The sequence below is a fragment of the Phyllostomus hastatus genome, unplaced genomic scaffold, assembly GCF_019186645.2.
Source record: "Phyllostomus hastatus isolate PE091 unplaced genomic scaffold, TTU_PhHast_1.1 phas_scaffold_555, whole genome shotgun sequence".
Classification (NCBI taxonomy): Eukaryota; Metazoa; Chordata; class Mammalia; order Chiroptera; family Phyllostomidae; genus Phyllostomus; species Phyllostomus hastatus.
This window is the reverse complement of record NW_025334036.1, coordinates 10441889-10466722: the sequence shown is the minus strand read 5'-3', so window position 1 is coordinate 10466722 and position 24834 is coordinate 10441889. Positions and strand designations below refer to the sequence as shown.

The window sequence follows — 24834 nt, the reverse complement described above, 5'->3', positions numbered from 1 at the left end:
ACCCTCCTCACACCCACCAGGCCAGGCCCTGGAGCGAAGTGTCAGCTGGACCATCCTAGAAGTCCCCTCAGATCCTTTGGGAGCATCACTGCTGTCCTTGCCACAGGCGTCCCAACCTGCTCCCCCACCCCCAGGGCCATCTGCCTCTCGACACTGGAACTTCGGGAGTATCGCTCATGACTGGTCCCCGGTTCTGGGACATGAGTCGTAGCTGTCACCCGAGGGGGGCACTTTGGACAGTCCCTTTACTATTAAGTGGCCTGTGTTTCCACTTTCCAATGGGGACGATCAAACCCACCCCCATCAAGCACATTACGTCTGTGCAGTTTGTGTGTGTGTAACGATGACACCTCAATAAAACTGTTTTTGCAACGAGGGAAGTGAGTCTTCCTTTTCGCCAACAGGTTCCACCCAGAGGTGACTCTGTGTTGGTGGCTCCCAGAGTGATTCCTGGACCAGCCCCGGCGGCACCCAATGCAAAGTGACACCCAGCTCCTAGCTGATTTATTATTTCTCTTCAAGCAGGTAATAGGTACTTAGTCCCCAAGTAGCCCTGGCTGCACCCAGGGGCTGGGAGACGTGTGGGTGCTGCGGTGTGCTGGGAAGCACCAGCCTCACCCAGCCCGACCTGGCGAGGTGTGCCCCACCACCATCTGCCGTCACTCAGCATGGAGGGCGATGCCACTGGTGCCTATTCCCACCTTCAGGACACGACACGGGTGGCCAGCCTCTGGGAAGTGCTGGGGCCCCTGCCGGCCCTGGGGTGGCCAGAATCGCTCTTTGCCCCACCCCCGAGCAGGCCAGGGCGGTCACGATGAACATTTGGCAGACTTATTTTTTTACGAGCTGCTAAACGAGGTTGAAGAACAACAACAGCAGGATAATAGGACTACGGGCTACTGGTTTTGTCTATGTCCAACTTAAATCAAGTAGTTGCAACAGATAATTGGAGGCATAAAAGCCCAGATGGCGGAGTCATCCTGACATGGGGCTGGGAGGTTTGTATCCTTTGTTAGTGTATCACGCGCAGAAGTCTTCTAGGCTGGCCAGAAAAATTACGGGACCGTCTCCCATATGCTTCCGAGAACTGGTGGAACTACTTTCTTTACGGACAGGTAGTCTGTAACAACTCCTAGCAACGACTGTTTTTTTTTTCCCTTCTTTTTCTTTTGCCTTGGAAGAGCCGGGATGCAGTGGTTCTAAGTGTGGTCTCCGGACCAGCAGTGTCCGCATCACCCAGGCCCTTGTTAGAAATGCAGATTCCCGGGCCCTGCTCTTGCTGCATCAGAAACTCCAAGAGTGGCTCAGCAATATTTTAACAAGCCTTCTGGGGGCGTTCTGAGGCTCAGTGGAGTTTGAGACCCACTTGTACTTGTGTATACAGTGGAACACCATAACTGCACCCCCCAGGAATTGCGTGCATTTTGAATTCAGAACATGGGAGTCTTTGGCCAAGAACCTGATTTGCAGCCGGCTTGGCCTCTGCACACCAGCCCTGCTTCCTTTCTGTTCCAGGTGCCTTTTTCTTATCCATCATCTGGGCTCCCGTGCTGCCTGGCTCCCGAGTGCCATCACTATTCTGGGCCCTCAGCACTCAAAAACACGGACTCATGCAGGTCATTTCCAAACTTCCCCAGGATTTGGTGAGCATGCTTAGTGAAGGATATAAGGAACCTCCTGTGCGGAACTAAACTGGGAGTATGCACATTACAAAGATGGGGGACCCCCCTCAGGAGCTTTATTAGATAGTTTCCGGGGGTACAGGTAGACCAGAGCACTGCAACTTACACACCACGTACTAAGCAGGCATTTTATTATTGCCCATTAAAACAGAAGGCGATGAAAGCACTTTTTAATTTAAAAAATTATTCCCTGGAGAAGGAATGCTATCAGTTGCTCTCAGATTGTCTTTTTTTTTTTTTTTACCCCCCAACCCTGTAATAACTTCCTAAACATCAAGCATTTCCATGAAACCAGGCAGTTCCTTAATTATAGGCTTTAGAAGCAGTTCTACAGACTTCTCAAAGGAATGGCCAGGATCCTAGTCTAATGCAGGGTTTAGGTGTTCCACGGAGCCCGCATACGGGCCCTTTTATCTTATTAACACACAAAGGTGTCCCGAAGAGGCGGCAAGGAGGGGCTGCGCACCTCGGGAGCCAGGCTGGCTGGAGCACGAGGCAGCCTGCTGGAGGCTGTCCCCCACCCCGGGCCACTACTGGAACCATTCTGGTTACACAGTGACCCTCTGGGGTCCCCTCAGGCAGGTGAGCCTCCTTGTGGGCAGGGACACTACAGCTTATCATCCGGGCTCCTCCGCAGGGCTGCTGCTCGCTCCCAGCACTGAGGTTGGGGGCGGAGTGTTGGGGGTGGGGGGCGGGGAGCAGGACCCCAACCCCCTCCAGTCCAGCATTCCGTCTGCCCCCTACACGGTGGCACGCGATCCCCCAGGTCCCTTCTAGCTCCGACACTCTCTCTGCCTCCCTCAGACCTTCTCATGGAAGACAGATGTTCAGCACCCACATGGAAACAGTTAAGTGAGGAAATGAAAAGCAAGGTGGGGGGCACCGGGGGAGCTGCCCCTGAATCTCAGCCCAGTGGGGGCCACCTGGGGAGTCAGTCCAGGAGGCAGGGGGACACGTGTGGTGACATTTCGGCCCCCTGGCTTAACAAAGCATGCTGGGGACTCAGGTGAAGCACATGGCAAGGCCCCAGAGTGGGGTTGGCAAGATGCCCTGGGCACCGGGCCAGCAGGGAGACAGGTGCTCGGGAGCGAGCCTGGCGGTCAGTCCACTCGGGGGCTGCTTCTTGACATTGGTGGGTTACAGAACATTGGGCCGTGCCTCGGCCCCCCTTCCCTGGAAAAGTCCCACATGCGTGCCTGTGACATTACGCACACCCTTAGGGACACAGGCACCCAGCAGGAAGAATGAGACAGCCGTGACACACAGAGGGGAAAAAGGCGTCTGGGGACCCTGGGCAGGGGGAGGAGGGCTGGCACAGAAGCTGGAAGTGGTCCTCGGTCGGGGGCATCCAAAGGGCAGGCAACCGGGAGGGGGCGGGAGGACCAGCTTCAGCCTCTTCACCTGTGAAAACGCAAAGTGGGGGGGTGTGGAGAATTCATGGAGAGTCAAGGCAAAGGAGCCGCACAGAGGACACACCTGACCGGGGCAAACGTTGGTTCCCTTACCGTTTCCTTACCTGGGACCAGGCTTGGAAGGGGCTGTCACACCCGCTGGTCATGCACCCACCGCCTGCTGGACCACTGGCGACACGCCGCCATTGTTTTGGATGCTGGACAGGCTAGACCCGTCTTCTAGAGGCTTCCGCCGAGGCAGGTGCAGACAAGCACGTAGACCAGCTTCCCACCCGGAGAGAGGAACTACAGGCCAGTCCCGCCCACTAGGGCTTCCCCAAAGGTGGGAGGCTGGCGGGGAAGGGCATGCTCGTAACTGGAACAGCCTTGGAGAAGCCATCCCAGCAGAGGCAGCCCCACCTCCGGTCCTGGGCTTTGTGGACGTGAGGGGTCATGGAATACGAGCAAAGGAGGGCGGCTTATCGGCCTCTCTACTGTCTGTATTGAAAACCAAAAGAGGCCCTGGCTGGTGTAGCTCTGTGGATTGAGCATGGGCTGTGAACAAAAGCGTCGCAGGTTCGATTCCCAGTCAGGGCACATGCCTGGGTTGCAGGCCATGACCCCCAGCAACAGCACACTGATGTTTCTCTCTCTCTCTCTCCCTCCACACCTTCCCTCTCTAAAAATAAATAAATGAAATCTAACAAAAAAAAAGGGGGAAAAGCCGAGCATGAACACCATTGCTATTTCCTGCATTGTTATTTAACCCACTTTATAAACACACAGTGCCAGATAAAAACACGCGTGACAAGAACTCCTAGCGCCCCCCTCACGAGGCTGGCAACACAGTTGCTAAGGGGACGCTACTCCCCCTGACCCCCATAGAATCTGAGTTACTCAAAAGGGCATGGTAGAGATGAACATCACACTCCCAGAAATCGTTCTGTGGGAAATAAAGGGCAGTTTTGGGGGGTGTGGGCTTTACATCCAGGAAATACAAAATCCTGAGCCTCCTCCTGGCCGGTGGTGGCTCAGCTGGTTGGAGCATTGGCCCAATACACCAAAAGGCTTGCAGGTCCCACTGCCAGTTGGGACACGTGCTGGAGGCAACCGATGAATATTTCTCTCACATCGATATGTTTCTCTGAATCAATAAACATATCCTCAGGTGAGAATTAACAAAAATTCCCGAGCCTTGCCCACTCTGGCCAAAATACATCACGTCCCATTACTGCTCTGTTAACAGTGGGTCAGCTTCTGTTCAGTAGAGAACAGCTGACTCGGGGGCAGGCTCCCGGGGCAGCCGAGGAACACGGAAGGTGCGGCGGCAGCCTGGCTCCCGCGCCCCGCACCACCAGTTCCCGCGCAGTCACGGCTGCCTCATCGCTTCCATCCCCAGCCCCGTAGCTGCCCCGCCTGTACAAGCAAGAGCGTGGTTGGACTGGGTTCACTCATTTGAAAACTGCTGGGTGAGGACCCACTGCAAAAGGCACGGTGCCAGGCCGGCACTATGGAGAGGAGGTGGTTACGGGAGGCAGGCCCGGCTACGCCACGGCTGGCTGCATAAAAACGAGGCCATGGGTGCTGTCCATGGGAAGGTGGGGGCAGACAGACAGACGGGGTCATGGGGCAGGGGGTCCCCAGCTAGCTGCTGCCCCGAGGACTGAGCAGAGCCCCGTCCGAGCCAGGCTGGAAGCTGGGCGGACACCAGTGTGCCCAGGCGCCCTGGCAGAAGCTCCGTGCTGGGTGTGCCCGAGTGTCCCCGGCCTCAGCGGGTCCTGTAGTCCTCCTTGTCTTGCGGGAGCTCAGGGAGGGAGACTTCTGGGAGACAGAATTCCCTGCAGCCTGAGTCCACTCATCTGTCTTTGGAAGCTGCCATTGTGGTGCTCAGTCACAGGTGATCCCACGGGGCCACAGCCCAGTGACTGGCGGAGGAGACAGAAGGGAGGAGGAAAGCTCAGCAAAAGACAATGGTGGTAGGAACTAGGGGAGCCACTTACCTGAGCTGGGGAGCTGCGACCCGCTGACGCTGCTGCCATCCACGCACGCGACCCTGGTTTCCTTGGAGGCTGGAAGGAACCAAGGGATTGGCCGAGGGCCAGATGCCACGCACTGCTGAAGCTCTGGGAGACGGATCCTTTCAGCAAACGCTGTTTGAGACTCAGAAAAAGACGACCCGGGGGGCCTGTGTGCAAGGAGCCGGCTGTGCTCACAGCAAATAACTTCTTAAGGACGCCGGCAATAAACCAGGAAGAAGTGCAGTTTGTTCCTCCTCATACGTGCTAATATGCAGGATGCGGAAAGGGCTGTCACCCGGACTCATTTATTAAGTGACACGAAGCTTGCCCTCTTCCCGGGTAAGGCAGGGAAACAAGTGGTCCAGGAACCCCGACATCCACCCGTGAAGAGCGACGTGGCGAGGCCACGGCCATCCCTTGTCCGTGTCTGCGAACTTTCCTAAAGGGTTAAGCAGCCAGAATTAAGAGGAAAACAAAATCTAGCAAACCTCTAGCAAAATATCCAATGATCACGTATGGTAAAGCCCATGTCTTACAAATTTTTTTTTTTTTTTTTTTTGATAAAGAAAAAGAAAACTGAGCAGTGACCTGACCCAAAACTCTTAAGAGAAAGAAAAGCAACATCAGCTCAAGACGGAGCAGTAAGGAAAACACGATTCCGTCTGCCAGATAAAATAGGAAGGATCCGCAGCTGGACGGCCGGTGTCTCAGTCACAGAGGCGAGGTTCTCAGCTCCCCTGAACCCCGTTGTCCGAAGGCGGCCACCTCTCTTCCGGTGCAAAAGAGATGTGAAACCCTTCAACTTAACGTTTAACATCAAGTACATTTGTATTCATTTAAAACCATTTCCCAAGTAAAAGGAAACATGAAGCAGGTTCTCTGAGTGGTGTTTAAGGTGCTGGAACAAACCGACATTGAACTTGAAATAGGTATATCAGAGCTACAAAAGATCACGAGATTTTTTTTTAAGCTCTTCTCTGCAACAGAAGAGGAATAATTTGCTTTCATCCGATCCTTTCCTCCTTAAGGTGTTAAGGGTCTACAGAACTGACCACCCACTGGCAGGGCCAGATCTCCAGGGCAAGAGACTCCTTCGGGACAAGAGAGAAGACAGGGTTTTATTTGCGCCCTGATGATCTCTCGTAGAACCTTCCAGAAATCAACTCACTCTTTCCAAATAGGATTAAGCATTATTAACCGCCACTCAGGAAACAGCGTTCTTTCGGAAGACCAAGAAATATCTATGAAATGCACCATGACCTCGGAGAACTGCATCACCGAATTTTGACTACGGGACGAGACCTAAGAGCCTGTAGGACACGCTGACCCTTTGCTTTGATGACCAGAGACGTCAAGAGACCTCACAGTGACAACACCGTTTCAAGACAAATTCCCTTTCCATCTTAGGGGTCTACATCAACTCTGGCATCAGTGTCACTATCTCGCTATTTACAATCTTTCTTGGTACTGGAGCTGCTACACCTTCTAACATTGGAATCCGTCAGCCATGTGTTAGACCACAAGGTCACACAAATGTTGTGCAAACACAGGCGGAGGATAGAAATCCATTTCTTTTCATTGTGGAAACCCAACCACATGAGATGTGGAAAAATATGTATGTATTATGTATTTTTACCAAGTAGACAATCTGTTTTATCAACAGCTGTTTAGCTATCTTGTGCATCGTCCCTCAGCTGAAAAAACAATGCACCACTGACATCACAGTGGAAGAGGAATGACCTCAGGATTTCCAAGCAGCGCGGCCGTGTTCCCATCTGAACTCCCCTGCTGACCATTAGGGAGAGTTTCAAAGGTCCCATTCTTGGCCTCCACTGGTGCCAAGCCCTTGGACCGGCCTGCGGTGAGATTAGAGTTGCAAAACATCCCCGTTTCTCCACACACGCTAAACCCTGCCCTTCCCTTTTCCTCCGCACACCATTCTCGTTCACGTCCGGCTGCGGTCTCTCCTGAAGCGGGCTGTGCTGACATTCCCGAGAGGAAGTGTGAAACCCGGAGTCCCCCCCTGCTTTCATCCGCTGCAGCCTAAGAAACTACCTTGGACTCCTAGTCTTGGCTGCACTGCCGTGCTGTGGTCCAAACGCTGTCCTCAGCCACGCTTTGGCGGGCGTGAGGCAGAGGTAAGCCCAGCCCCAGAAGGCTCCGCGTGGGGGCGACGCGTTGTTGAAGAATGTGGTAGTCGTCTGTGGCTTGGTATTTGCAGAATGCAAAAAAAAAAAACAGGGTGGTGGTAAGGACCGCCTTATCTGCTCTAAAATTCTTCTCTTGTCTGTTATCACACTCTTATCCAATTCCCAGTTATCTAAAAGGCTGATGAAGGAAGGAAGAGATTTTTAGTTCCTTTCCCCACAGGGCCGGGCAGGATCAAACTGGCCCAACGTCGACTAGAAAGAAAACGCAACTCCAGTAAAGTTTTAAACCAGATTTAAGTTTTTTTTTTTTTAATTCAAACTGACCCAAAGCAAAACTTACATTACAAAGGAAGAACAAAATACATTATGATAGAACACACTCGGAGTTACATGAAAGCTAAATTTGGGGGCAAAGGGCCTCATCCCAATCACATTCTGGGCTACAGAGCAATTCGGCAGGGAAGTTAGAATCTCGATTTTCCATATGGTCCTCTCTCGTCATTCAAACTACACACTCCTGTTGCTTAGGGCGGGCGTGTGCCTGGCAAATCACACTGGCTCCCTCGTGGTCCGTACGGGCGGACCAGAGCACTGGATTCTCTATAGTGCAAACGCTGTTCGCTGTTCCCGGCACGACTGATAATGTATTAAAGGACAAAAACAGCCGAGTCCTCCAAACCAACAAGCGCGGATTATTCTGTAGTAAATCGTTTAGAAAAATGGGAATTAAATAATCTAAAAAACACCCTTGCTCTGCTGTACACTTATGAACACAAATATTTACACGGGGGAAAAAAAAAAATCTCGGTTTCCAGAGATGAGGTTTGCAGTTCGTGAACGACCAAAATCTTTTTTATGAGCTGGTTTCTTTGGTGTACTTGCCAAATACATTTTTTTATAAAGGTTTAGTCGGAGGCTTAAAAAAATAAATCGCGAACGAAACATGAAGGATCAGGGACAAATTTGATGCCATTCGGAACATGCCAGTCAGGATTCTGGAAAAGCCAATCAGTTGGTTTTTCTAAAAACGTGTTTTCTCTACTCCTTTTGCTTCTCTGACCATCGAATTCAAATGCAGACCTGCACGCTTACCCCCTAAGTCCCCAGATCACCAACTTGGAGACATCTTCGTTACTGTTTAATACGGTATGTGATTGGGATTTTATTAATAGCAAAAATAAAACATTCTTTTTACGTTTCCAGATAAATCAAACCTCAAACAATAAATAATGGAATTATACACTTCTTCATTAAATAGAAATTTCAATTCCAGGAAGAGCGCTCATAATTTTTTTTTTCCCGTTTCTGAACTTGCAGCAGCAACACAGAATGAAGAATTTACCTTAATCTGATCTTTTTACTTGGAATTTCCTGACTCAAAGTCTAGTGGCTTAGTTTGGAAACCTTCAAATTGTTGCGGGGGGCGGGGGGGGGGAGAGAGAAAAATGATTTTAAACCAACTGATTAACACACACAAGGAAAGCAGCCGCATGCGAACATGACATGGACATCCCTGCTCAGCGTGCCCTGGGCGCCCTCCCGCGTCCTCGTCCCCCGGGGTGTCGGGGAGAAGCGACACTCAATTCCCTTCTGGCTGTGCCCTGTCCTGGGTGCTGCTGCTGAGTCTCAGCCTTGACCCGGGTGTTGGTTTAAAGAATCAGACCCCAGCTCAGCTCCCAGTTTCACAAGGGACTCTCTCTCTCTCTCGGAGATTAATTTTTTGGAGATCGTTTTATGGAGAGAAGAACAGACTGCCTGTTTCTAGCCACCAGGCTGCCGTTAGAATGGTGGGAGGGTCACAAAACTGGCCGTGGGCTCGCTGGCCCCCCTGTAGAAGAGGCTGTGAACCTCACCAGCCTAAACCTCCCTTTCTCTGCAGCTGGCCGTTCCCTCGGAGCCGTACGCACTGCTGGGACAAGCAGACCAGCCGCTCGGCTGCTACAGCTACTCTGAGGTCCAAGGGAATAAACCCCGGGCTTTGAGAAATATCCCTGCAGGCCCTGGAGAGAGGGTGAACCAGCGCCAGCCCCCAATTCTGCTTTTACGCTTTTCGGGTGGCACTGTTTTAGACTGGAGGACGTAAAACTAGAAATTCAAGACAAGAGAAGCCCTGCATCGTGTAAACTTGTGATGAGACATTTATGACTAGTGTGGAACCGATTCGAAACTTCCCAAAGCACGCAGAACGGCGCTGGGATAGCTGAGAAAGTGGTTTGGAAACCGACTATGGGGGGACAAGGTCGAGGGCAGAACCCACGTCCAAGGGCGCCTCGCACATCCCTGACTGCTTCTGGGAGCTCTTCCGCAGGGATGGGCACGTGGCCACAGCTGGTTCTGCACGGCCAGCGGCTGCTGCCCCGTGAATGCAACACGTAGCTGTGCCGGACAGCTTCCCCACGTAAGCATGACCTTGTAGCAGACAGGAAGCCTTTCATTTGCACGCTGGGAAATGAACCAGGCCTGCAAATTGTGCACCCGTTAGAAAGTTTACTCTCTTTAGAGATCTTTCTTAACTGGAAAGAACAAAAACACCATGAAACCGCCCCAAATGCTATAACCATGAAGCCAAATGGTTTGACAATATTGGGGGTTATTTTTTTTTTAGGGAACGCTCTACCATTGGGACCTGAAATTTTCTGTCTAACGCAGAATGGAGGGCGAAGCTTAAAAAGGGAGCTGCAACCGACAGACTCTGCTTCTGCCATGAAAACTGGAGCGGCCGTTCCTGTCCCCACGGGCATGTCGGAGCCGGCTGTGGAATGGGGAACGTCAGGTGAAAGAGTGCGTAAAACACGCCAGGAGGAGTATTGCACTGGAGGCATCTTAGAACCAGAATACAGTGGCTTTAGAAAGTTATTTTCTTTCTCGTTAGTTCGTTGTTTGTTTGTTTTTTTAAAGCACTATTCATCTAGAGACAGAAGTTGAGGCCCGGCGTCTCTGAGTAGTGTACTAACAGTTGTTAAAAAAATAAGTTAAAAACGAGAGCACACCATTGGGAAAACAGAGGTACCGGAATTTCTGTCGCCCGGAAGCCACAGTTATCGGGACAGAACAGTTTGAAGCAGCCAATTTGTTTTCATGAGAAAGGAATGCGGTGACAGTGGTCCTGCAAGTAGGTCTGAGGACACTTTGCAGGAGCACCGGGACCCCCCCCCCCCGGGGAGGAAGCTGGGACCCCCCGCTTTCCCAGGTGCTCTGCTGGTTTGTAGTCATGTGCACACCAGTGAAACCACACATTGGAAAAGGGTAAATTCTCCACCCCCGACCTGCTTGCGTCCCTTCGGAAAAACAACTTTTGTAAATGCCACATTGTCTAGAAAGCTTGGACCTCTTCAACCTGGACCAAGGAACCAAATTAAGACCTTCAAGCATGTGGTGTGTTTATATATATATATAAAATAACCATCCCCTACAATGAAAACCAACCAACCAACCAAACAAAAATAAACCTAAAAGTGTATACCTGCTTTCTGACTTCGCAGCAAATCAGAAATTGCATAGGATATACTTTGTGCAAGGCGAAAAGCCTTTTAAGTATCTGGAATATAACTCCTAATCTTGCTCACAGTTCTGTGTCTATCAGATATCATCAAATTTGTGTTTTAAGTAGTCTTTTATGACCTTGGCAATCGGCAGTTCATCAAGTAGCTTTAGGTTTTGAAGGCCTATACATTGTCGAATTTTAATTCGGCACAGGTCCTGCAAGTTTCTGGGTTGCCCTAAAAAGACAGAGAAAAAAAACGTTACAAAGCAACCAAAGCAGGATATTCAAGGTGGGCGTTTAGGTTCGGAAAATAACCACTTATTTCACTGGCAAGCGTCTCTCTGTGGACTTAACGTGCCAATGGCCAGAGAGACTTCTGCTGAGAGCCCTATATCCTGGGCACGTTCCTGTGATTCCTCCTCCTTGGGCCCTCTTCCCATCCCCGGGATGGGCGATCTTTGTTTTCACACGCACTTTACAAGTAAGGACACTAGCAGCAACTGCAGTAAACTGCTCAGTGTTGGATGAGCAGTTAAGATCTTCTGACCGAGACCGAGCGTGGTGCTGATCCTAGGGACGGCGCCCTTTCCAGGACAAGTCAGACCGCCAGTCTTCACCCCAGCTGGGCCGCTCACAGGCCGGGGAAGGCTCGGGAGCAAGTCACTCACCGGGCTTCGCTCCTCCACCCGCAAAGGGAGGGGACCCCGTGAGGTGCTCTCTAATGCGGCTCCTCCTTAGGATGTGGGGCTTAGACAGGCTGGGAGCCCAAAGGATGCCTGCCCACCTGTTTGCCAAGATTTTGCACGCACCAGAGGCTTGGCTGGTGGTGAGGGGTGGGGTGGAGGGAGGGTGTGGACAGGGAAGGCAGGAAGGAGGACGGAGAAAGCTCCCCAGGCCCTTGTGAATCGACCTCTCTTCAACCCTCACCCCCAGACCGCCCACCAACGAAGACCCTGACCCTAAGCGATACGTCCACTCAAAAGGAAGATTACATAACCCAGTTCCTTTCACTTCGGAATACTGTGTTTTACCAAAACAATACAGATGACCACACACGTCAGCAGAAATTCCCGGCTTCGGTAGCGTTTGGATTCACGTCAACTCCGCTTGCGCGTGAAACGGTGGTGATAAGGAAAGCTCGCAAACGCAAACTGTTTACGCTATGTCACGTATTCTTAAAGGCTCTCGACATGTACCGACCCCTTTAATTCTTTTACGAGGGAAGTCCTTTGATCCTTGACCTCATTCTACAGACTCCTCGTGTCCGAGAGATTAAGGAGAAAGTCAAGAACTTTCTATTCAAAGTCAAGCAGAAGGCCATGCTTCTCAATCTTCTTGGTCTAAAACCTCTTTAGACTTTAAAAACTCTCAAGGACCCCAAAAGAACTCCTGTTTTCATGTGGCTTATAGCTATTGACGATGAGCACATTAGAAGCTGACAGCGAAATTTTAGAAATACAGGTTCATTTAGAAACAATGTAAACAAACCCATCATGTGCTACCATAAATGACATTGTTATGAAAACAACAAAATTTTCCAACAACAAAGTATGAAGCCTGGCATTCTTTCGCTTTATTTTTTCAAAGCTTTTAAAGGTTTGGCTGAACTCCCTCCAGGCCTTTGCATGCAGCCTGTTGTGATGGATCCACGTCACCTGGGTTCTGCAGAAGGCCACTCACACGCAGGAGAGGGGAGCGTGAGAGAGGCAAGCGATGCCTCCGTGCTGCTACGCAAACCGCTCTGAGCTCGGCTACCCCGGAAGGCTCTCGGAGAAGCCCAGAGGTCCCCAGGCCACACGTGGGGGAACCCTCCCTCTACCGAGTACTTGAACCGTGCTTGTCTACAGCGATCCCCATTATTTAAAATTAACGAACTCTTCGCACATGAAAGAGGCTCCTGAAAACTCAGCCCTCTGCTCTGGAAGCCCTGAAGGAACAAGGGTGTCCCAAGAGTCACTCAACACGTGGGCTCTTAAAAGCGTCACAGGAGAAGCACACTGATTCCCTAGAGACATCCGCAGGGGACGAGCATGCGCGTCCACAGCAGTCTGCGCAGGGATCTGTGCGGCGCTGTGACCCCGCCCCCCGGCCTGGGCGTCTCCCAGCCGTCTATCAAGAGGGCACTTCGTTAGGGGAGATGAGATCAGGCTCCCCAGCAGATAACACTCAGAGCTCCTTCGGTGCTCACCCAGGCTGTGCCTGACCGCGGTGTAGAATCACCCATCAATGCCCGTCTTCCTCACTACCCAGCACGCCCCCTGAGGCCGGACCCACTCTGGCTGCCAACGCCAGCCCAACAATGCCCGAGACCCCGTGCCCCACGAGTGCTGGCTGGAGGAACGAACACTCCGCAGGCTTGGGCGTCTAGTATGAAACAGCCAGCTCTTTGCAAAACACACCCATGTCAACGGCAAATAGTTTTCTAGGCTGTTTTGAATTATTTTTCAACGCCACGCATAAGCTGCCATTAGGAGGAGAATTCAATTATCACTGTTGTTTTTCACTCAATGCTGACAACACTTGAGCCTCACATGCAAACCGGAATATGAACTAAGACGTGAATCGTCTTTCAAAGCAAGGGAATTTGACTTTCCTAATAGATGGCAGGTTCTTTTCACATGCAATATTAATTTTTTAAAAATAATCATCATCCCCATGTATTCAGGCCCAATGCAGATGAGGATAACGGTGACATACAGAAGTACACGTGCCTACGTAATGAAGACACACAGCCCGAGAGAGTGGAAAAACTGAATGACTGGAATTGCTGAGTTATTGGCAAAAAAGGCGGGACTGAGACCAAGTTCTGTAATGGGGGCCTTTGGACTATCTCGCTTAGTGGGTCACGGGACTCTCCAGCCACGACCGCAGGGTCTCCCGTCCTGCAGGGAGGCGAATGGCGGTCCCTGCTCCTTGACCCTGGGTGGGCTGGTGACCGTGGAGCAAGTGATGCCATGTGACCGCTGTGGCTAAGTCACAAAAGGTGACATGGCTCTACCCCGTCCCTGGGACACGCGCTCTGGAACCCGGCTGCCACCGTGCCACAAAGAAGCCCGCACAGTCCACGAAGAGGAGCTGAGGTCAGGGCCCCGCAGTCCGGGCCGCGCTCCAGCCCAGGCTGGCACCAGCCTGCCCGCCATCCGAGCTAACGGCTGCGGGAAGAGGCCCCGTCAGGTGACTCCAGGGTCACTCCGCGGAGCACAGCAGGAAAAGAACTGACTAAGCGCTGTCTTGAGTAAGTCACTAGGTTTTGCTGCATTAGATGACCCAGTGAGATTCTGGGCTCTGGAAGCAGGGCTGCCCTAAAGAAAAATCCCAAACATGTGGCGTTGTCCAGGTGCTTTGATAAAGCTGCCGGTCAGGGCCTGGGGGTGAGTTTGGTGACACGGTCCCCTGCGATAAGAAAACAGGAAGGACTCCAGGGACAGCATGTTGGCTCTGATCTCGTCCACGATAAAACGATAAAACACAGATAAAGCGATAAAACGCAGGGAGGCAAAGACCGGCTAACTTTAGCTCTAGGGACCGGTGACCCCAGGGACTCCAGGCAGAAATGCTACCACCCTCAGAAGCTACTCATCTCCTCCGCACGCACGGGCCCTTCCAGGGGAAAAGGGACTTCCCATGCATCAATATGGGAGCGGTTTACTCGATCTGCTCCTCTCTTCTTCGTCCTTCAGCAGTGTGCTGTGGCTACGATATTTTGGGAGAATCTGACTTTTTTTTTAAAGGTTTCTCAACCCCGTGTGATTTCTGTGTGCAGAATGACCTCGGATGCCAGAGGCACACCCCGCAGGGGCTCCGGCCGCAAGCCCGGAGCCAGGCTCCTGGGACTGTGCTCACAACCCACGCGTCCTGGGCGCGTCACTCAGCCTCCGGCCTCCGCGTCCTCACCTGTGACCTGAGCACAACGCCCCCTACGTCCCAGGCTTTACGGGCATAAAAAAAAAGAGTTAATTATGGTGGCATTTTTAGAATAGAACCGGGCACACAGTAAGAGCTATGTATTTACAACACCTATTAAGCAAATAAATGTTAACACAGTTAATATTTAAGTACTTATAAAAATAATGTTTGCCTCCCCCCTCCCAGACAAGCAGAAGGCTCCTTCTTGAGCTGAGGGCCCCACCCTCCCGGGGTGAAGTGTGAGGAGACCAGTCGGCTGCTGCTCAGTGGGCCATGGAGTGGTCGGTCACCCGTTACCGGGGAACGGTCCTCGGCAAACTGATGGAAATGATACTGTGGAACTCGCCACGTAGCCGGCACCAGGCAGAGACATGAGAGTGGTTCTGTCTCAACAGACGTGCAGTGATGGGGGGGAGTCCATGGCCACCCCGCGGCCCCAGATCCACAGAGGAGGTGCTCCTCCCAGGGAGCAGCAGCACTGAGTGAAAAGCCGGCTGAGGACGGAGTAATGAAGACCGCTCACAGTCCAAACATGGTTATTTCTAAGGCTGAGGAGCTAGTCATGTTTGCAGGAATATCGTTTTGGGAATAGAAAACGGCAACTGAAAAATAAGTGCTCGTTTCCCTCTCGACAGGTCTCTCGAAGTATTTACTGAGCACCTACTGTGCACTGAAAAACTCACCCTCCCAAAGACTCACAGCAGGACAGGGGGCAGCGGCTGAGGAAGCAGAAACGCAGAGACGGAAAATACAGGAAGGAAAGGGGAAAACCCGGCACACACGTGCACGGCGTTTACGAGGTGTCTGGGAAAATGACCCCTTCTCCATGACAACATGGGACTGTAACAGAGGACCGTCCCTGGGGGGACGTCACACAAAAGAGTATAATTTAAGGAATTATAACACTTTGGGGACGCATAAAAACTACAAGGTATCCCTCCCAATGAACTACAATGGGATTACGTAACAGTTCAAAGGGCTGTTAAGTCTTCCCATTTGGTGGAGAAGCCCATCATTAGTAATAATTGGGCTGGTATAAAAACAGGAAATCAGCTTCTGAAGGGTCTCATTTAGTGTGAATTACAAAACTGGGGCAACAGCATAATTTGGAAAATTAAATATTCTAAACCACCCCCCTCTCCTTTGGACATCCCCATGACTAATGCATTTAAGAGGCTAAACGTATTCATTTGGATAAAATATTTGTAGAAGTAGACAGGCAAAAAACCACTTCCATTTTGTTTGTTTTACATAACCAAAATGAACAAAATAAAAGCAAAACAGGTTTTCCTTTGGGGAGGGGGCAGGTAGAGACTGGAGGTGGAAGGGAGAGCATACATTTTTTTTTTTTTAAAGAATAAAAGACAGAGAGAAAGGTTTAGCCCCTCTGGATGGCCTTGTACCGCCTGACTTTCCCTCCAAGCACCGCAGCCTTGTCACCACCTGGAGCAGGCTCCCAACCCCTCTGTGTTTGATCTCAGCTTTCCAGTTTAAAATCCTACCCGGATCACGTTGTGTTTCTTTGCTCTTGCCTCTGAATTCCCTTCGCAGGGACTTCGTGTGAAATTTGTGAAACAGAGGCTGTTTCCAGCTCGCCTTAAAACCAAATCACGGCATCGTACAATGAAAAGCTACTCTGTCTGACTGAACCCTCAGACTCCACAGGTACGACATCAGCCTCGATGTTTGCCCACTGGTTACTTTTTTTTCCACAGGCAAAGGAGTCTGGACCTACTTTTTCCATTTTCACTAAAGCCAAACAAAACCATACTCTGCTTCCCAACAAGTGACTAGAAATCTCCAGAAGCCCACATCCATTAAAAATAGAAAGTAATACGAGTATGATGAAACAAGTACAGAAGACAATGCTTTTGACATCAAAGAACCTTAAAATGTGGTATGATTTGATTTAAAACTGTGTCCCACTTGTTTGTTTATTTCAAAAAGTGATTTGAGTCACTGAGCCAGACACATAGATGTCTGGCAAAATCGCCCATTGGGAAAAAATTCAATAGTGGAAAATAACCTTAGTTAAAACGAGCTACACAAAATTGTTTCTCCGAAGAGTGACACTGGGTCACGCTGTTGTGATAAGCCATCCTATAAAAAAGTGCAGAGAAACTGATTAAAGAACTGTCTGAAAAGAACACAGGGGCAAGGGCGCCTGGCCGAGGGGCCATGTTTTCTGTGATCATCTGCTCGCGGACCGGGAGCTGTGCTGGACTTGGCCGAGAAAGCCTCAGCCTACATGTCATTTCCGTAAAATTAAACATAAAAATTTAAAAAAGGAGTCATGATTTGTATTCTGACTTTTTTTAAAGTCCGAAACTTTGTTTTTCAAGTGTAACTTCTGCAGCTAAAACATGGTACTTGACTGTTACCGAAATTCAAACAGAAATGTATTTCAGGTTATGGTGTTGTTTATAAAATGATATATTTTTTTAAACGCCTGTAGTTGATGTTCTAGAAAGCAACATGCTTAAGTACTAATTGACAGATTTTGTCTCTAGCAAGACAGCTTACCCAACTCCATTTCCATCTATCTAATCTTTTCCTCTTCCACCTATGAGCCAGCCATCCTTAAAAGATACCCATCCGCCCTGACTGATGTGGCTCAGCCAGTTGGGCGTCGGTCCAAAAACAGAAAGGTCGCGGGTTTGATTCCGGGTCAGGACACGTGGGCTGGGGTGCAGTTCAGTCTCTGGTTGAGGCGTATGGGAGAGACAACCAATCAGTGTCTCCCATCGATGTTTCTCTCCCTTCCCCTCTTTCTAGAGATAATCAAAATCTTTAAAAAATACAACCACACAGATCAAAATACAAACCAGTCCTACCTTTTACACACCACTAGTCGTCCAAGCCAATCTGAACGATAAATGTCTCAACCCCCCAGCGCCTGCCAGAACCACAATGTTATAGACACCTCAGCGATCCTGGGTCCCCACAGATCCTAAGTAGCAGACACGCCAGCACGAGGCATCTACAACTTCATGCATCTCATTTACCCACAGACTTTAACTGCAAGCAGGCATCAGAGGGGGATCACATTCTAAAACACGAGGCTGGCCGGGAGTCCCTAAAAATCTGAATGTAGAAATTGCCCATCGCTTGGTCCCAACTTCTCTAGTTCTGGGGCCTCTTCTGCGCTCTTGACAGTGGAGGACCTCAAAGAACTTTTGTTGCTGTGGGTTATATCTGCATTTACCATATTTAGAAATTTAAAAGTATTTATCAGTTCACTGAAATATACCAGCAATGAACTCAACCAGCAGTTGAAATGCACTTTTATCAAAATAAAAAAAGCTGCTTTAAAAGACAAAGGACTTCGCGAGAGGCAATGTTTTCCACTGTAGCAAATGTCCTGTAAGGTCTGGCTTTGCAGGAGGAGGCTGGCTTCACAGACCTGCTTCTGCACCCCACCCGCTGCATCTGCTCGCTTGGCCGGAAGAGGCGAAGAAAACGCAGCCTCACTCAGTTGTCGTTGGAAGAGGGAAGAATATTTTAATAGTCTTTTTAGATCATTGTGCACCTTCTTCGATGCCCCACCAAAACTTGGCAAGTGGTGTTTTGTTCAAGGTCACCTGCCACGTGGGGTGTGAAGAGAACTTTCTGTTCTCTTTCACGTTAAATTCCACTGGTCCATCTTGCCCTCTGAACGGCTCTCTCACCCACGTGCACTGGGGAAAACCGTCCAAGTCACAGTAGCCAATACAAGGTGTTCAAAGCACTAATTTTCACTTGAAAGCTCAACTTTTATGACTCGCCATAAATACTGTCAGTTGTTTTTCTTAAGCGGGTGAGTGAACTTGATTCGTTTCTAGGAGAGTGTCTGCCAACGGTCCAAGGCTAAGGAGCCTCAGTGTTGCTATCAATCTTTCAGGGAGAAACGGGATTCCATGAAAGAAAGCTACGGGCTCGTCTCAAACAAACCTTGAAAGTGCTTTTCCTCAATTCCGCCGCTTCGGGATGCAGTGGGAACACTTTCAAATTCTACCCCCCAGAACACTGAAAAAGGCACGCATTCAAAGGGGGAAGACCCAATCATATTATTTGTACTGCTTTGCTAAAGGAGTTCCTAAATGGAACTGGAATGCTCTCTCTGGGACTGGCCGGTGGGGAGACCAGGACGATGCACCCACCATGGCCCTTACGGCATCAGCACCAATGTCAGCGCAGCGAAAAAAGGCAAAGAGCATCTTTATGTTGTTATGAACCTAGCTTTGGCCTCAACGGGCACCTAAACCTTTCCTGAGGAGCCCCAAGGATCCACACTGAGAAAACCACCACTGTTCTACATGGTGCCTTTGAAAAACTTCAAGTCAAATCAAATCACAAGGGCAGGAAAGTGTCCCCTTTCAGAGCGGTTACTGGTTAAGAGCTTTAAAAAGAGAGGGACCCCGAGACTAGGATGTAATCCCCGTCTTGCCGAAGAGGGAACGGAGATCCACAGGGCAGGGAGAGGGGAAGCGCACGGCCCAGGTTCATTAGGCAAGTGCGACGCCAGGGTCCAGACCCCGGTGGCACTGCCTCTCTGCACCCCCAGATGCAGCTGGTTTACTAGCAGCACCTCTGACCTGTGCTGGTCTGAGCTTGTTAGGAGGCTCCGAGGGAGACACGTGCCTCTGAACCCCAGTGGGCAAATCACTCCTCAGCCCAAGGGGCACAGAGCGGACGTTTTGCACATGGTCAGTGAAAGTGACAAAACGAACCAGTGAAGAGCTAAGAAGTCGGCACTCCCATCCTTACAAGGAAAAGCTGAAGGAGCACAAAATCACGGAGAGATCTGATCGAAAGATCACAGACCACTGGCCTCCCCCCACCCACCCCAACAGGGCTGCGAGGCAGTAACGGTGTGGTAGGTACAGCTGGAATGGCCACAGGCCACAGGCTCTCTCCGGGCAGTGAGGGAAACCGGGAGACAGGAGCCCCAGACCACGGACACTGGGGGAGTCTGAAGCCTCTGGCACCTGCAGCTCAGCAAGTGTGACACACTAAATCTGGCATTCCAGGCCTATTTATCTCAGTCCCTATTACCCAATGCATCACATGTCTGGTTTCAATAAAAAACTACAAGACAGCTAATAGGCAAGGAAAAACACACGTCGGATGAGACAAAGCAAGCATCGGACCAGACTCGGATATGACACAGATGTTGGGAGTTCGCAGACGGGCAATTTCAAGTAACCGGGATCGCCCCGTGGAAACCGAGGAGAGTGGCAGACGGCACGGCAGGTAACAGCAGCATCTTGCCTACCTGACGCTCGACTGGGAGAGCAGCTTCTTCGCAGGTGGCTTCCCCAGGCAGTGAGCGTGGCGCCGACCGAGGCGACAAGCGGACCCCTGCCACAGCCCTGGGGTCTGGCGGCTTGCACAAGCCTTCCAGTCCCCTCTGCCTTTGGACCGTTCCCCACTCCTCTGTGAAGGGCGAAGCCTCGCAGTGGAAGGGTATCCTAGGCAGTCAGCATGACCACTGGCGGTGCCTTTCCTGAAGAAACCTAGCCTCTCAAAGGGGGAAGCTACCGCCTCCTTTCGAGCGCTGTGCTCCCACACGAGCGGCCTCGTTTACACTGCCAGCTGCACGCCGACCTGCCTTCTCGACTACAACTTTCCTGCAGCCCCCACACCCTCTGCACGAGGATCTGCCCCTCCCCTGCCGTGGTGGTGGCCGGAGAGACGGCTTCCTGACCGTGTGCACCCTTTCTGCGTGAGCACTTGCACTTGGAAGTGGGCTTCCTCCCCACACTGCAGGTTCTCCACGACTTCTCTCTGAACGGAATTCCAGGCAAGCAGGCAGGCAGGCGTGCAGGCGATTAAAAATCCCATCTTTTTTTTTTTCCTTCCCCCAGGAAATGAAACGTTCTTCCTAGTCACTGCCTGAGGTTTGGCTTTCTCTGAAATTTCTCTGGCTTTCTTACAAGATGTCATATTCTGCATGACGCCTTCGTCCGTGGTTGACCGGGAGAGCTGACACCGTGGAGCGCAGAGGCGACACAGGCCAAGGAGCACTACATTATAAGCCGAGCCCTCAGGGCGAGTTTTATCACCATGTAACTGTCTCCTCAGGGTAGGCCTGACTTACACGAAATGTCTTCTAGGAAGCGCTAATGTTTTCTTGTGCACACGTGCAGGCTTGCTTGTTTGAATTGGGTGAATACTCCTGTGATCTGTGCTTGACCCTGACCAGAGAATCTGCGTCCCAGTCCTGGATGCCAGAGCTGGCCACCATGCTCTCCGCTCCGTGACAGTGTCTGTGCACGTGCTGCGTACGAGTTATTTGGCTCCCGTGAACTGTGTGCACTTGCGATGACCCTGAAACTAGGGCCTCCTTGATGAGGGTGTCCTCGGCACCCCACCTGCCTGACCTGAGTCCCGGCCCTGGTGCACGGAGTGGACTGGGGAACCTTGGCCCTCGATGGACCTCCACCGACACATCCGCTGCGGAGTCCTCACTCCCAATTCTACGTGTCATCAGTTAGGCCTTCAGTGTCCTCTCTGTTGTTGTCCCTTTAGCTGATCTGTTCCCCTTTCAAGTAAAAAGCACTGAAAGAGCAGAAAGTGGCTTCTTATAAATGCTACCCACTAAGCAGGAAACATCCTTCCTTGTACGAGACAGCCCTGAGTTTTAGGTAAGATCTCTGGCTTCTTCTCTGCTGGGTTTCTCGTTCCTGGGCACGGGGAAGCTGCTCCTCCACTCGCCTGGCTTTCTGGAGGGCTTCCAGCCATTCTAGACGGCCGAGGTCTCCAGAGGCCTGGCTGCAGGTGAACAGACGGCAGCTCTCCCTCCGTGGCCTCCCCTCCGCATCCTGGTCAACGAGACACCAGAAGACACCGCTTCGTGACTACGCCCCTCGTGTGCCCTGTTTTTATGCAACGTGTATCCGAATTTTTACCGCGAGTTTTCTAAAAACCCACAGTAGCCTCTGCATTCCAGGATTATGATTTTCTTGAGCTCTTCCAACCCAAACAACCTGCTTCTGGTTAAGTGGTGCAGTGACGGTGAAATGGCCCCGAAGAAAAGGCCACTCCAGCTGTCCGTGCGCCTCGGGAGCTGGAGTCCTCGGATCAGCAGCCAACAGCTCGGTGCCTGGAGCCATGGACCTCGGAGGCTGGAAGGAACTCACAGGCTTGACTAAACATCCCCCGACTCCCCTGCCTTCTTCCACCCTGGCTTTCAGAAGACAGCTCTCCAAAGACAGTCAGCTACAGTCGGTTCTCCTGGCACATAATGACTCACTAGGCAAAGGGAATCGTAATAAATACGGAACCCCTGGAGCAGAAATACTTCACTGGCTTTTGGCAGGAGACACCACCAAGAGTCAAGAAGTAAAGAGTTATGCTGAGGCACCTGAAGATGGAGAATAGCTGGTTCTTCACGTCTGCCCAGCCACCATCCTTCTGCGACCCCGTCATCCCACCAGGCCACGCTCACTGAGGCCAGCGTGGGGCATGTGCTGTCCCTGTGTGGTGGGAACCTTGAACATGGGGAGACGGTCCTGTGGATATTTCTATCTGCCCTGAATTTTAAAGGTACATGTGCACATTTTTTAACCCAACAGTCTTGCTGCCCGTCGGCATTCCGAGGGCTGGGGATAAAGGGACAGCTCCTTCCGTCCCCCCGGCTGTGTGTCCACATGCAGGTGACGTAAGAGTCTACGGAGCTGAAGAGCAGGAAGCTCGGGGAGAAGGAAGCTGGAAGGGAGTCACTCTGCCGGTAGCAAGCCCTGGCTGCTGACCCACCCACATTTCATGAGATGTTTTATTTAAAACACACGCACACAGAAATACAGCACTTAAAATGTGCCAGACACTGCTTTAAGTATATGACAAATATTAACTCATGCCGTCCTCACAACAAGCCTATAGACAGATATAACTATCCTAATTCCAGGATGAGGAGGACACAGGCACTGAGCAGGTACCCTGCCCAAGGTCACAGCCAACACGTGGCAGTCAGGGGCCTGAGCTCACGCAGTCTGGCTCTGGCCTGGGCTGTCAACCACGGAGCAGAGGAGCGAACAGGCAGGGCGGCGGCACTTGTGGACAGAGCATGCCTTCCTGGAGGCGGCTGCGCTAACCATGAGTCTCTGGTGTAGAAGTCAGCCACCACAGAAACCAACCTGGAACGTATAATCACAACGCTGTACTTCATAGGCTGTCACACTTTCTGCAGGGGACCACCCACCCGATAGCCCCCAAACACCCTCTAAGGCAGGCAGAGCTGTGTTGTAGAATGCAGAAGCCACTCTAAGGCTTGGCAGCCTTTAAATGCTAAGCGAATACAATTAAGGTTCAGTCTCTCAGTGGCATCGGCCCCATGACAAGTGCTCAAGGGCCATGCGGGGCTGGTAGCCACCAGACCGGGGCCCAGAGAGAGACCATTTCCAACAACACAGAGTTCCACTGCACAGCACGAGCCACGCCCTGGCATGGCTTCTTTTTGTGCTTTTGTCTGAACACCCTTCGCAGAGATAATTTTTCATCTTTCCTTCCTCATGGACACGCCAAGTTCAAGTTACAGTTCATTTTTTCAAAAGAAGTTTTGACGCCCTAAGTTCTGTTCCACGGGGGAGAGTGGATTATGTATAAGCAGGTCAAGCATACCCCTTACCCCCCAAGTACCTGGCATCCAGGACGTATTTCTTCCTCCCTAATGTTACAAGTCAGGTGAGGAAAAGGGAATTCACCGAAAAGGACAGCAGAGAGCAAAATCTAACATTTGTTTAAAAGGAGACCTTAGCTCTGTATCGGGCGTTGAGTTCTGAGACGCACACTCAGTTACTCACAAGGAGGCCGGGTGAGAGGGCGGCCACGTCCCCACACCCTCACGCCCCTCTATCAGAAAAGCGGCACAGACACACGCACCCTGCTGTGAAGGTGCAGACTCCCCCAGACTTCGTTAGGGGAAAACAAGGCGCCCACCCCCAAACAGGCCAGGCACCACGGCGGCTGGCACCACATTTTCCGCTGAGAGTGAATCTATTCTTACTGTAAGTTCTGACACCCTTGACCTGCTCCGCTAGGGCTCCTACAGAAACGGTAACACGCTGTTCCATTTCACGTGGGTTCACACACCGGTAACGAAGCGAATGTGAACAGCAGCTCAGTGATTAAAAACAAAACACAACACAAATACCAGGACACTTCCATAGGTGTGGAACCTAAAATCCAAACTCTTCCCCGTCCCTCAACCTGGAGTCTGTGGCGACCTGGAAAACTGACATCAACGACCAGTAGGAACTGCCTTGTTCTGACACTGACTGTCATTAACGAAAAAAAATCCTCTTCTGTCTTTTTCTCCACCACTTCTCTCACCCTGATGACTTTCCGCCCCATACACGCTCAGTAACCCAACTGAATTTTTATGCAGTTTTGTGATAGAGAGCTTTCTTTTTACGTTGGATGAATGAGGTATTCCTTACCAGGCAGGGCTAAAAGGAATCGTTAATGTCTGGTTATTTTTAGCCGTCAGAACACCGTAAGCCCCTCAGGGGATGCAGATTTAGAAAAAAAAATGCAATAGTGGGAATAATGACATTACGTACTTGTGACTTCCTGCAAGAAATCCAGGCACGGTCGGCCGCTCCCAGAAATGCTCAGTGAGACGGCCAGCGGGGTCTGCCCCTCATAGTTCCTCGTGTTCGTGTCTGCGCCGTAATTATACAACATCCGCGCGCAGAGCACGTCGTCCCGGAGCGCGGACAGGTGCAAGGGCGTCTGTCCGTCCTCCAAGCGCCCCAAGTTCGTGTCTGCGCCTCTCTGCAGGAACATCCGGCAGTACGAGTGGTTGCTCTTGATCACGGCGTAGCGCAGCAGAAACCCGTTCTGGATGTCGATGTTGGCGTTGTGGTCCAGGAGGATCTTCACGCAGCTCGACCTCTCCCGGATGATGGCGAGCTGGAGCGGCGTCGTGCCCTTGTCGCTGAGTGGGTCGACCTCGGCCTTGAACTCCAGCAGGAGCCGGACGAAGGAGTCCCTGCCGTAGTGCGCGGCCACGTGCAGGGGCGTCCAGCCGTCGTTGCTCTTGGCGTTGATGATGTCGCTCCGGTACTCGGACTCCAGCATCAGGCGCGCGATCCGGGCCCTGCCGTGCATGGCTGCGTAATGGAGAGCGGTGAAGCCTCCGATGAGGTCCTTCACCGTGGGGTCGGCTGGAGGCAAAACCGAAAGGAGAATGTTAGCAGGCCCCGAGACCAGGCGACGCGC

General features: G+C 51.4%; 1 protein-coding gene across 1 annotated transcript in view; it reads right to left on the bottom strand.

Moving 5' to 3' along the window:
- Nucleotides 1-7516: 7516 nt before the first annotated feature.
- Nucleotides 7517-24834, bottom strand: part of ASB7 (ankyrin repeat and SOCS box containing 7) — a 34721-nt gene continuing 17403 nt past the window's right edge. Inside the window, exons 5-6 of the mRNA XM_045825062.1 lie at nt 24174-24779; nt 7517-10960 (exon numbers count right to left, since the gene is read on the bottom strand). Of these exons, the coding sequence (XP_045681018.1) occupies nt 10821-10960; nt 24174-24779 (746 nt within the window). The 3' untranslated portion in view covers nt 7517-10820. The remainder of the gene's footprint in view (nt 10961-24173; nt 24780-24834) is intronic.